This window comes from Diceros bicornis, chromosome 21 (assembly GCF_020826845.1).
Source record: "Diceros bicornis minor isolate mBicDic1 chromosome 21, mDicBic1.mat.cur, whole genome shotgun sequence".
Classification (NCBI taxonomy): domain Eukaryota; kingdom Metazoa; phylum Chordata; class Mammalia; order Perissodactyla; family Rhinocerotidae; genus Diceros; species Diceros bicornis.
Genome location: NC_080760.1, coordinates 10637137 through 10650783, shown reverse-complemented (window position 1 = coordinate 10650783; position 13647 = coordinate 10637137). Strand labels below are relative to the sequence as shown.

At 33.8% G+C, this 13647-nt stretch overlaps 2 protein-coding genes across 2 annotated transcripts in view; one reads left to right on the top strand and one right to left on the bottom strand.

The window, feature by feature from the left end:
* Positions 1 to 9739, top strand: part of C21H8orf88 (chromosome 21 C8orf88 homolog) — a 31548-nt gene extending 21809 nt beyond the window's left edge. The window contains exons 5-6 of the mRNA XM_058564570.1: positions 5325 to 5431; positions 7778 to 9739. Of these exons, the coding sequence (XP_058420553.1) occupies positions 5325 to 5431; positions 7778 to 7801 (131 nt within the window). The 3' untranslated portion in view covers positions 7802 to 9739. The remainder of the gene's footprint in view (positions 1 to 5324; positions 5432 to 7777) is intronic.
* The window catches only part of NECAB1 (N-terminal EF-hand calcium binding protein 1), a 166054-nt gene continuing 162007 nt past the window's right edge, over positions 9601 to 13647 (bottom strand). Inside the window, exon 13 of the mRNA XM_058564565.1 lies at positions 9601 to 11406. Within this exon, the coding sequence (XP_058420548.1) occupies positions 11378 to 11406 (29 nt within the window). The 3' untranslated portion in view covers positions 9601 to 11377. The remainder of the gene's footprint in view (positions 11407 to 13647) is intronic.

The window sequence follows — 13647 nt, the reverse complement described above, 5'->3', positions numbered from 1 at the left end:
TTAAATATAGAATTTGATTTTTTTAAAAATTCCAGTTTGGAAATTATTTTCAGCCTGAATTTTTAAGGCATTTGCTTCATTTTCTAACAGTCTGTATTAATTGGCCTTTAATTCTGTGAAGTCCAGTACCATTCTGATTCTCAATTCTTTGTAAATGGCCTTGTTATTTTTGTTATTTTTTTTTTTTTTTGCTGTTATTGTTGCTCTGGAAGTATTTTGGATTGTGTGTTTATGTTTGGTTTTCTAAAATTTCCTAATGTGCCTTCGTGTAGTCTTTTTTTTTTTTTTCCTCTATTTTTTTTCCTGGGCAATTGGTGGACTTCTTTAACCTCAAGACTTGGGGTCTTCTGATGTGGAATTTTGTAGATATTTCTTTGATAATTTTTCTCATCTCCATTTTCTCTGTGTTCTCTTCCTGAAAGTCCTATTATAGTCAGATATTAGTGATATTCCCGCTTGTATTGATACTCTAATTTTCTTTACATTTTTCTCATCTTTTGGTTTTACTTCCTAATAGCTCTCCTCAATTTCTTTTTCTGGCAGCACAGTCCAGAGAACAACTTGAAATTGAGTATTAGCCATGCTTTTAAAAACCACGAGTCATTCCCATCACTGGAAAATTCTTATTCACTTCTTCCATGTGGCACTACAGCAGCAACAGCTTCCCCCCTCTCTTCCTTTCTCCCTCCCTCCCTTTCTCATTCTCTAAATTCAGAATCCTTAGCCCCCAAGTCCCACTCCTTTTTTAAACATCTTTATTGAGATATAATTTACATACTTTATAAAATTCACCCTTTTAAGTATATACTTGTCTTTTTAGTAAATTTGCAGAGTTGTGCAACCATTGGCACAATTCAGTTTTAGAACATTTCATCACTACAAAAAGAACCCTGTATACATTTGCAGTCAATTCCCATTCCTGTACCCTGCCCCGGGCAACTAATACTAATCACTATTTGTCTCTATTGATTTGCTTTTTCTGGACATTTCATGTAAATGGAATCATATAATATGTAATTTTTTGAGTATGGTTTCTTTCACTTAATGTTTTTAAGGTTCATCAATGTTGTAGCATTTATCAGTAGTTCCTTCCTTTTTATGCATTCCATTGTATGGCTGTACCACATTTTGTTCATCTGTTACCAGTTGATGGACATTTTTATTGTTTTTGGTTTTGGCTAGCATGAACAATGCTCCTGTGAACATTCCTGTAAAAGTTTTTATGTGGACATATGTTTCCATTTCTCTTGGGTATAAGTGGGATTACTGTGTCTTATGATAAGTGTATGCATAACTTGCCTTGACAAATTCTTTTCAAAAGTGACTGTATCACCAGCAATATCTGCAAATTCCACTTGCTCTGAGTCCTTGCCAAAACTTGGTATTGACAGTTCATTATGATTTTCTAGTTTTAGCAATTCTAATAGGTCCTGATTTCCAAATTACCACATAACCCAGCAGTTTTACTCCTTACTTTTCTACCAAAGGGAAATGAAAAAATATGTCCACACAAAAATTTGTAGTATATCCATTTCATCCAAGTTGTCAAATGTTGGCTTAAAGTACTCTCTTATTTTCTACTTAATATCTATAGGATCTGTGTTGATAACCCCTTTCTTATTCGTGATATTGGCCATTTGTGTTCTTTTTCTTGATCAGTTAATCTAGCTTAAGATTTGTCAATTTTGTTTCCATTTTTCAAAGAAGGAGCTTTTGGCTTTTTAATTTTATTTATTGTTCATTTTCTATTTTGATGATTTCTCCTCTTTATAAATTCCTTTCTTCTACTTTGGATTTAATTTGCTCTTCTTTTTCTAGCATTTTAAGGTGGATTGTGAGGTCATTTGTTGTAGATACTTATTTTCTTATAAGAATTTATAAGTTTCCCTTGGACCACTGCTTTAGCTACACTCTACAGATTTTGATGTTATATTTTAATTGTCATTCGGTTTAAAATATTTTTTAATTTCCTCATTTTATCTTGGACTTGTGAATTATTTTGAAGTATATTATTTAATTTCCAAGATATTTGGGGTTTTCCTGGGTATCTTGTTATTATAGATTTTTAAATTTAATTTTGTTGTTGTCAGAGAATACAGTCTATATGATTTCAAGCCTCTTAAATTTATTAAGACTTGTTTTATGGCCCAGTGTAAGGTCTGTCTTGGTGACTGTACCATATCTACTTGAAAATAATTTGTATTTTTCAGTTGTTGATGTCGTTTCTATAATTGTCAGTTAAATCAGGGTGGTTGGTAGTATTGTCATAGATAGTATCTATGTCTTTTCTGATTTTTTTTTTGTCTAATTCTATCAATTGCAGAGGGAGGGGTTTTTATATTACCTGATATTTTTGTGGTATTGTCTATTTCCCCCTTTATTTCTGTCAATTTTTGCTTCATATATTTTGAAACTCTGTCATTAGGCACAACATATTGCTAATTGTTATCCCTTGTCTGATACTAAGATAGCTGCTCCAGTCTTCTTATTCCTAGTCTTCGCATGGTGTATCTTTTTATATCCATTTACTTTCAACCTATATATGTCTTTATGTTTAATGTAGATCTCTTGCAGGCAGCATGTAATAGGGTCTTCTTTTTTTATCCATTGTGTCAATATCTGGCCTTTAATTGCAGCATTAACCTAGGAGTTAGCAAACTCTGGTACTCAGGCCAAATGCCTGTTTTGGTAATAAAATTTTATTGGAACACAGCCACATGCTTTATTTATTATCTGTGGCTCCTTTTGTGCTACAAGACAGAGTTGAGTAGTTGTGACAGAGACTGTGTGTCGCAAAACTCCTCAAATACAGTCATGTGCTGCATAACAAAGTTTCAGTCGATGATGGGCCACATATATGATGGTCGTCTCATAAGATTAGTACCATATGGCCTAGGCGAATAGTAGGCTATACCATCTAGGTTTGTGTAAGTATACTTTATGATGTTCATACAATGATGAAATCTCCTAATGACCCATTTCTTGGAACGTATCCCTGTCATTAAGTGATGCCTGACTATATTTACTATCTGGTCCTTTAGAGAAGAATTTTGCTGACCTCTGGTTTAGACCATTAGCATTTAATGTGGTATGGTTGGATTTAGGCCTATTATTTTATTACTTGTTTTCTGTTTGTCCTCTCTTTTTTGTTTGGGTGTTTGTTTTTCTTTTTCTCCTTCTCTGCTACCTTTTGGATTTTTTGAATTTTTCCTGGTATTTCATTTTATCTGTTGGATTTTTAGCTGTTTTCTTTGTATTTTTAAGTGGTTGGTCTAGGGATTATAATATACTATAATATCTAACTTTCTCAGTGTGATAATATTGTGCTACTTTATGCAAAATGATGATGGTAAAACTTTGCAGCCACATGTAGGTCCCTTGCCTTTACCCCACTGCACTGATCTTTTTGCTATAGTTATATGAATTATATCTCCATACCTTGAAAACCCCACCAGACAATATCAGAAGTTTTGCTTTCAACAGTCATACAAATTTTTATAAAACTTAGATTGGAAGAAAGGAGTCTGTTATATTTATCCAACTATTTTCCATTTCTTTTATTCTTTCTTTCTTTTTGAAGATTTAAGTTTCTGTCTAGTATCATTTCCCTTCAACCTGAAGAACTTCCTTTAGCATTTCTTGTAGATCAGGTCTGCTGGTGATGAATTCTTTTAGTTTTCTTTTATCTGAAAATGTTTGCTTCACATGCATTCCTGAAGGATTTTTTCACTGGATATGTGTAACATAAAAAAACTACACTCCCCCTGTCTTTGTCCTCTACTCTCAATACCTACTATACTCACAACATTCACTTCTGCCACTAGATGTGTGGTTTTTCCACATATCAAGTAATTCTTTGTGACACCTCCTGGGTGTCCTATAATTCAATTCAATTCTGACATTAACTGGAGTTAGTGCAGACCCCAAAGGTTAAGGGCTCAGTCCCACAAGACTATACTCCACTTCAGATGACAATCACAAGTAGTAGGTCCCCAGATTACCTACAAATTCTGTCCAACTTGGCTACAAAGCAGAGGTTCCGATGATCCCCTCTTTGGATTTGATTGATTGTTAGAATAGATCACAGGACTTAGGGAAACACTTATGTTTACCAGTTTATTATATAATAAAGGATATGATAAAGGATACAGATGAACAGCCAAATGAAGAGATACATAGAGCACAGTCTGGAAGGGTCCCAAGTGCAGGAGCTTCAGTCGCCATGGAGTTGAGGTGCACCACCTTCCTGGTACATGGATGTTCACCAACCCAGAAGCTCTCCAAACCCTGTACTTTTGGGATTTTTGTGGAGGCTTTATCGCATAGGCGTGATTGATCATTAACTCAATCTGTAGCCCCTCTCCCCTTCCTGGAGGATGTCGGAGTGGGGCAGAAACTTCCAAGCTTCTAATCATTACTTTGTCTTTCTGGTTACTAGCCCCCATCCAGGAGCCCACCAAGAGGTACCTCATTAGAAAAAAAGACATTTTTATCACCCAGGAAATTCCAAGGGATTTAGGAGCTCTGTGTCAGGAACCAGGGTCAAAGACCAAATATTAGAACAAACGAGGCTCCTAGTGCTCTTATCACTTATGAAATTACACGAGTTTTAGGAGCTCTGTGCCAGGAACTGGGGACAGAGACCAATATATATTTTTTCTATTATTTCACAATATGGAATTTTAGGTTGCCAGTTCTTTTCTGTTAACACTTTAAAAATATTGTTCCAATCTTTCTGGCCCAGCAGATGGTCTATCTTGGTGATAGTTTCTGATGAGAAATCTGCAGATATTTGAATTATTGTTCCCCTTGAAGATAGCGATCCTATCTTCGATCTTGTTCACCATTACCTAGCACAGTCCCTGATACACAGTAAGGGTACAATAAATGTTCATTGACTTGAATTATTTTGATTGTATGACATTTTTAGTAAGTTAATATAAAGACTAGATACGTTTATTAGGGTTCTATTTTGGCAGAATCTGAATTGCCCAATAGGTGTTACTGCTGTTATAATTTATAATACAAGATCACTTTACTGTACATGAATAACCAGATGAATGAAGGCAAATTACCTCTTTTCTGAAATGGTTCTTCTTCCATTTTTCCTTGGTTACTTGGCTTTCTTTCTATGTAAAAGGAAAATTGGAGGCAGCAGATGTTTTTCAAACCTTTTTTCTCCCTTCTCTTTTGCATAGATACTACTCATCAATTTATAAAATAATGGACAATTAAGGGACATGCAGAAAGAAATGAACCAAAAAGTGATCTGGGAGAGTTCTGTGTTTCATAATGTTATTACATTTGATGTTTAATATCTACAGAGAGAATCAAATACAGCAGAGATTTCCTGTTGAAGCTCTCAAGTGTTTCCATATGCAGGAAAAAACCAGACTTTCTGCCTGATCATCCCATTGTACTTCAAAAACCAGTAAGTAGTTTTCTAATTTTGTATTATTTTAATTCCACAATACATCTTTAATATTTTCATTTGATTCTCGAGATTTTTTTGTGTGTGTGTGCGTGAGGAAGATCAGCCCTGAGCTAACATCCATGCCATTCCTCCTCTTTCTGCTGAGAAAGACTGGCCCTGGGCTAACATCTGTGCCCATCTTCCTCCACTTTATGTGGGACGCCACCACAGCATGGCCTGACAAGCGGTGCCTCCGTGCATGCCTGGGATCCAAACCTGGGCCGCCAGCAGCAGAGCGCGCACATTTAACCACTACACCACTGGGGCCGGCCCCTGATTCTCTAGATTTTTAATCTTTCTCATTGTGGAATATAATTCAGAAAAGTACATAAATCTAAATGTATAGTATAACCAATTACTGTAAGTTTACCACTCTGGTCAAGAAATAGAATGGAATATTGTATTTTATTTAAGAAATATTTTTCTATTGAAAAGTCATGAAAGAGCATTCCATATTATCTTTTAAAAGTTCTGTTTTGTTTTTCAATTAAGTTTTATAATCCCCTTGTAATTGATTTTACTGTATGATGTGAGGTAGGGGTCAAGTTTTATTTTTTTCTACATGGATATCCAGTCATCCTAGCAATATATATTGAAAGGATAGTCCTCTGCCACCTTTGTGGCAGTATATATGTGGTTTGTTTATGGGCTCTTTTGTTCAATTAGTCTTTTTACAGTAAAACTAGTTATCCCACTTACTCTTCTTCAGCTTGTCTTTGCTGTTCTTAGACCTTTATATTTCTGTGTCACCTCATCAAACTCCATCAAAATAAATACAGTAAATGAATACATATATGTATCTTTTAGGATATTGATTAGAAAGGACATGAGTTTTGGCATCAGGCTTGGTTTCAAGTTGTAGCTCCACTCTATGTACTGGTATACCATTCAAACTTAGACAAGTCACTTAACCTTCTTGAGCCTCAGTTTTGCCATTGCCAGTAAGGATGATAATCTTCAATGTTAGGATTAAATGAAATAATGTATGAAAGTGCTTATTATGGTACTTATCTCTCTTTATAGAGCACTCAGTAAATGTCGATTTCCATCTTTTAGGGTCTTGACTTCCATTCTGACTGGAATTTGACTTTCTTTTATTTAGAGTTTTCATAAACACTATTGTATACAGGTAAAAGCAACTAGAATTCTATTGTGATGAGTTCAGAATATAAGTATGCTGAGAATGGCTCAAATGAGAGCTATAGCCTGCCACCTGTGTTCTCATTTTTGAGATTTCTAACCTTTTGGAATCCATAGCCTTTTTTTTTTTTTCTTCGTAGTTATATATCAATGTTTCTCAGTGTAAACTCCCTACCTTGCAGCCAGCCAGCGCAGGTGGTCTAGTGGTTAAGATTCAGTGCTTTTACCACCATGGCATGGGTTCCTTTTCCATCAGGGAACCACACCACTTGTCTGTCTGTTGGTTGTCATACTGTGGTGGCTGCGTGTTGCTGTGACGCTGAAAGCTGTGCTACCAGTATTTCAAATACCAGCAGGGTCATCCACGGTGCACAGGTTTCAGTGGAGCTTCCAGACTAAGACAGGCTAGGAAGAAGGACCTGGCCACTCATTTCAGAAAAATATTGGCCATGAAAACCCCATGAACAGCAGCGGAGCATTGTCTCATAAAGTGCTAGAAGGTGACAGGAAGGTGCAGAAAGACCGGGCAGGGTTCCCACTTTGCTGTACACAGGGTTGCTAGGAGTCAGTGGCACTAACAGCACCTTGCAGACCTCCAGCCAATTCTTCTTTTTAAAATGAAAGAAATTTAAAAGTTTTTTTTAAAAATACCTTGCACACAGGAATATTTAATGAGGAAAAATGTCCTTGATGTTTGAATTTTCCCACTACTAGTTCAGGGACCTTAGGGGCATATGATCCTTGATCTGTAAGAGTAAATCTAAACTTCAATTCTATATAAAATAGTCACTTTTTCATTTGCAGACTTTCCATCTCTAATACCATTTTATTTTGTAAATAAAAGTTTGACATACACATTATTTTGAACAAACCTTATAAACTAGAATTCAGTTTACTTTTGATTTATGCATTAACATTTAAAAAAAACTAGGTACCACAAAAACAGAACAGGTTTGGAATACAATCTAATATATTTAAAAATGAATTACATATGTTTATTAAACATGGAAAAACTTTTATTTGACAAATTTCAGTTACTTTAATAGTTTCTATAGTAACATGCATTTAGATCTATAAACAGTAGGGTCACAATATTTAGTTCGATAAACTAATTAGTAAAAACTATTTATACAATCTAATTGATAACTTTTTTCTATATTACAGGAAGACAACCAAAGTTTTAAGTAGCATTTTAAGAACAGATGAATTTGAAGATAAAGAATTATTCGTTTTATATTTCGGACACCTACAAATCAAGTGGCTCTAGTAACAGTAACTGTAACGAACTGTAACAATTCAATTTATTTTTAATTTTGATGGTTGAGTATTTGGTTTCTCCTAAAATTAGAGATGTTTTAAACTATAAAGAATTTTTCTAATCAGTTTGTTTTGCAGGCAGTTTCCTGCATAAATTGGGAAGTAACACTGCAAAGTAAGAATTTGGCTAATGAAGTGGGAAGACTGTGTATTTAAAATTTGCATGCCACTTGCAATTTTTTGTTTTCCATCACTTGTAATAACGGAAATGTAAGCTGTAAAGATTCTCAGATATAAACTATTTGCTACGATGTATATATGGTACATAATTTTTTGTTGCTTCTAAAGTTGCTTTTGTTCTGTTTCCCACTGATTTCATACCAGCCTTTGAAAGGATATTTACAGTCTTTCCAGAGGCTTAGAACAATTCAGGATGTTCAATGCCTAGTTCTCAATGACAGGAGGGAGAATATTTTAATAGGCATTTCTTTTCAAATATATGGTTGGTCTCTAGATTTTTAAATAACATTGTCTAAGATTCATAATTACTAGCAGAGATTGACAATTTGGAAACAATGGTAGTGAATGAAACTGAAAGTGAAAAATAGCTGCTACTTGTGTCACTAATCAGACCACATGAACAGTTGAAGTTGAACTGCAAAATAAAACTAGTATTTTTATTTCCAAAAGAGGAAAAATTTAGGCATTTGCAAATAATTGAGGTGCATTAAGTTTCAATTCTATAATTTCTTATAACAAGAACATGGATGGATGAAGAATTTTTGGGCTTAAACTTTTAGCACCTAGAAATTTTATACAATAAATCTCCTTCACTTTGTTACTCTGGATGTTACTGTTAAAAAATTTTTTTCTTGCAAAGGGTCAAAAAATTGATATAAAAGATAAGTGTAAATCCTCTGTACTTCTGTTCTCTCAGATTCTCTCAGATCTCTGGGTCTGCTGGCAAGGCATTCAAGGCCATCATTTGACAGAAAGTTTATTTTAAACTGAATTCTGAACTCCTAAAACTAGCACCTTTTTCCTTACTGGTCTTTGGGCTTATTACCCAGATTCAGGCTTTAGTCCATGGTAGGTTTCCCAGCTTGGTCTTTTAGTATCCTAATTTTCATTACTTTGTTCCACAGGGGAAAAAAAAACTTCATTAACCGTAAATTTATCGGTTACCTCACAATGAAATATTTATATCTAGGGCCCAGTTTTTTCATTTGTTTTTTGCCGTATTATTTTCCCTTTACATTATAGATTCCACTGTATGTTTGTGAGTATACACACGTTCTCACACACATACATAAAAATATATGTATAATTTTAGATCTGGAGTCATCTCAATAAAAAAAATTAAAAAAAAGAGCTGGAGTCAGAATTGCCATATAATTAAATTGGTTTGCTCTATTATTTGCCTATCCTCAAGGTCTTTTGATTCTGGTTAAAAACCTATGATAGAACCTTTTCCAATTGGGAATCTAAAGAACCCTTCCACTTAGCACTTTTACTGAGGGCAGAACCCTTTTAAAGTCATACTACCCTGCTACTTTAGAAACTGCCTAGTACGCAAAAGACTTGATGTACTTTCTGAATCTGATACTTGAAATGGACCGGCCATAACAATGTTTTGACTCGCTGTAATTTGTATTTTTGAAATTATTTGTAACCATTTTCAAGAAGAGTTTGTATGTCAGAAATCCCCTAAGTTTCAAAGTCTTTTGATCCTTTCTTTCTGTATATAATCAGAATGAGACTACAAAGACTTTTATTATCTATTTGCCTTTGTACATAGCTTGTTTGAATAATCATTGTATATCTCCATTAATGTTTTTCTTTGCTTTGTATACAAATTAAAAGAGTTGAGCCAGGTGTTGCTTCTTAGTGTTTGTCATCTTTAGAAATGACCAGAGACATACACACACACCCGTGTGTGTGTGTGTGTGTGTGTGTGTGTGTGTGTGTATATTATATGTCAAAATTTACTATGTCTAGTAGAAGCTATGAAAAAAATAATTTTATTTAGATTGAATAGGGCTTGAGGTTATACAAAAGTGAGAAAATATTTTAGGTCAGATTTTATATTTAAAAAATAATATTTTAGTTCAACATTTCCTTTTTTCTGAGTTTTCCAACACTAAAAGAAACAGGAAACATTTTTCCTGGAAGACCTGTGGTTTCAAAGGAATTTGGACTAGAGAATAATATGGTAACAAATTTGTATATGCATTGTATTTTCATTAACAGTGTTTATAATCAGAATAGATTTTATTAAAAATAGTTAATTTATGAGCTTGTACACCAGAGTATATAATGTACTTAGTTCTTCTAGTGAAACTGGGGTTGTAGTCATTCTAGTGTTGAAACTGGAAAATAAGTGTCTTCTGTTCAGTACCTTCCCTACTATTTTATTACTTCCCTAAAGTTTTATGCTTGTTATATATTCTTTGTTCACTTAGGTTAAAATTTTGTTTTCGAAGTATTTTGAAATTGTTATTTAAATGCAAGTGTCTTTTTCATAAGAAAAGGTAGCCCTCTGGATCACACACATACTCTCTGGATCATATGCCATAAAATTTGAACCAGATTTTCTCAAAGTAAAACTCTCCTCTCTTCTTGATTTTTTTTTCACTTACATTTAGGGAATTATGATACTAATGATATAATGGCATTACATCACGAAATGGTATGTTCACAGAATTGTTCACTGTGAAAAACTAGTTTATAACCTGACAGATGGATAGAGATTCTATAGGTTATAGCCAAGGTTGTTTTATGCTCATGTATTAACTTTTGTTTTTAGCTTAACAGAAATTTATTTTCTCGTAGTTCTAGAGACTAGATGTCCAAGGTCAAGGTGCTGTCAGGCTTGGTTTCTCCTGAGGCCTCTCTTCTTGACTTGCTCTTGGCCACCTTCTTACTGTGTCCTCATGTGGCTTTTTCTTTGTGTACGTGTATCCCTGCTGTTTCTCTTTCTGCATATAAGGACACCAGTCATATGGGATCATGTATTAACTTCTGAAGTGAATAGGCATAGGGTCACAAATTGGGAATGGAGTAGGCATTATTGAAGAATAAACTCTCACAGAAAATCAGTTACTTAAAAATCACAAAACATTGATTTAACCTTTATAGTTTATGACACATCTACAAAAGCTGTCCTATAAAGGACACTTTAAATTTTTCTTTATCATAATTTTTTTTCACAATTTTGTTCCTTTATGTGCATACTTTTTTCACATACTAGGATTTTGTGACTAAAGGGTTTTAGGTTACAATGTAGCAAAACAGCAGCAAACATTGAGAATAATAGTGAACTTTGAAAATTGAGCTAAAATTCACTTGAAAGGTAAAGTTACAGAAGACATATTAGAAGAGTGCACATCTTAGAGTAAATATATTAAAAGTATTGAGTAGATGAATAACTATGGAGAATTTTCTAATTCACATTTTAGATAACGCTTGTTTTGCACTTGGAACCCTAAAGAAAATGTCTAGGAACATCTAGTTGTTGTTCAGGATCCACCATGAAGCTGAAAAGAGAGAAACAATTTTTTAAATAATGAAAATAACTGCCAGGCTAATTAAGTTAAAGGTGCAAATCGTTCTTAAAGAGAGCATTTCCCCCACCTTTAATCTGAAGAATTACTTATCTTTCTAGTCACTTTTTCCTGACTGAGCCAATATTGAACACTTCCTATGCAGTTATTTGTACCATATCTTCTGGCACTTGGTCATACGCTAACTAAAAATTTTTTGTTATGTATGAATAGACCTTGTCTTGGCAATAAGATTATAAATGCCCTGAAAATAAAATCATGTTGTTGTTTTAATCTACCCTGTACTGGCACTAGTTTGGAAATATAACATAAAAGATACTTTTATATACTGATTTCAGAAAGATTGGGTATAAGCAAGTGGATGTGTTTTAAATATTTTTTAGTATATCTATACTATAAAATTGGAAATGGTTTTCCCTAGTGAATATAAATAACCCAAAGACAAACCTATGGCAAAGAAGTAAGATTGGTGGAATGCTGTGAGAAAGAGAGAAATAGAAAGGATTAAAATTTGTTTTCAAAGCTGTTTAAATAATACACTAACTAGCAATAGGATCTTCCTTTCTCATGTATCTTCTTTTCCCATAACCACAGGCCTTTCCCCTCTGCCAAGGGATATTCTGTTCCACAGACTGAATTCGCATAGTCTTTTAGTCTGGGTGGTTTATGATGGCTAATGGGCTTAAGCTGCCATATTCCAGTATGCCTCATTTGAATGATTTTTATATTTGCGAGTTCATAGGACTATATTTTGGTTTGTATTTTCTTATCTGGATGCAGTCTGGTTTAGTTGCTTTATTTCTTAAGATGTGTATTAGGTAGACTACTTAGAAATCTTTAAAAAAGCAATCTTATTAGAAATCATAATTTGTTAGTTAAATTAGAAATACAAACCTATTCATCTTGTTTCTAAATGTAATAGCTTTTTTCTTTCAGATTTTTATTTTAGGTCTAAATATGTACAGCTAACATGTTTTTCTTTCTATTTTTAGCCTTCATAACCATATAACACACAAAATGCACAAAACTAGTTATTAAAAATATTAGAAGTCATATGGCCATTAAAACAGTAAGTAATATATATAAGCTAATTCAGCTTTTTGTCCCAGGAGGTGTGTATGCTGTTGCAATAACAAAACTTTCACTTTAAAATAGAGTAGGATGCCCCAATAGATGTTAAAATCTTGTTTGAGGCAGGTTTAAAAAATTGTGTTAGAAATCAAGCCTAACTTTTCTTTTCTATCAAATTCCGGTAGTTATTGTTGAAATTAGATGTGATATGAAAATTAATGTAAAATAAGGTAGCAGTTAAAAGGCATTAAATTGTATTGAATTCAAGCTCTGAGAACAAGAATTGATGCAGTTTTATTTACACTCACTCAGTTTTTCTTTCTAAATTACAAAATGCTCTGAGAGAGTAATATAATGCATGTACTAATGACACTAATAATGGCACTGAAAGTTAATCCAAGATGATGAAGTGGAGTTGGGCCAGAAAAATCAATCAAGTTACTATAAATACCCTATTCTTGCTATGGTAATTTTTCCTACTAACTCATTAGCCTCCCTTTCTGTACTCTTTCTTGTATTCTTGTTCAAGTGTTTTCTGTCCTGGAAAAATTCAAAACACCAATAAGAACAAGCTTCTTCTGTTGCTTCTACATTGTTGAATCAGTAGTTTCAAGAAAAGCAGAGTTGAAAATGGGTATGATGGCAGACACGAAAATTACAAGTGTCAGGACTTCTTGGGAAGTTGTCATGACTGAATACCAATGGCATTTATGATGATGTCAAAGTCCTTATTTATTCCTTCATTTAGGAAATATTTGTTTCCTTGTGCCAAACACTGTACTAACACTGCATTACTGTAAGGGATGTGAAGATAGATAAGATGTGGATCTTGCTTTCCTGCATTCTATGCATAAAGGCTGCAGCAGTCATATTTACAGAAATTATTTATGTTCTAGTTCTTTTCTTCCCATTTATAACAGACTGTTCAAGTCTGGTATAATAGTTGAGCTAAAACTTTTTTTGGGTAAATTCAAGGCAGTCATTGAAGTCTGTTCCTTAATACCCTGTGCTACCACACTCACCTGCAATTTTCCTGAAGCTATGGTGCATCCTAGTTTATTTATTTTTTTTATAATTTTATTTATTTATTTTTTCCCCCAAAGCCCCAGTAGATAGTTGTATGTCATAGCTGCACGTCTTGCT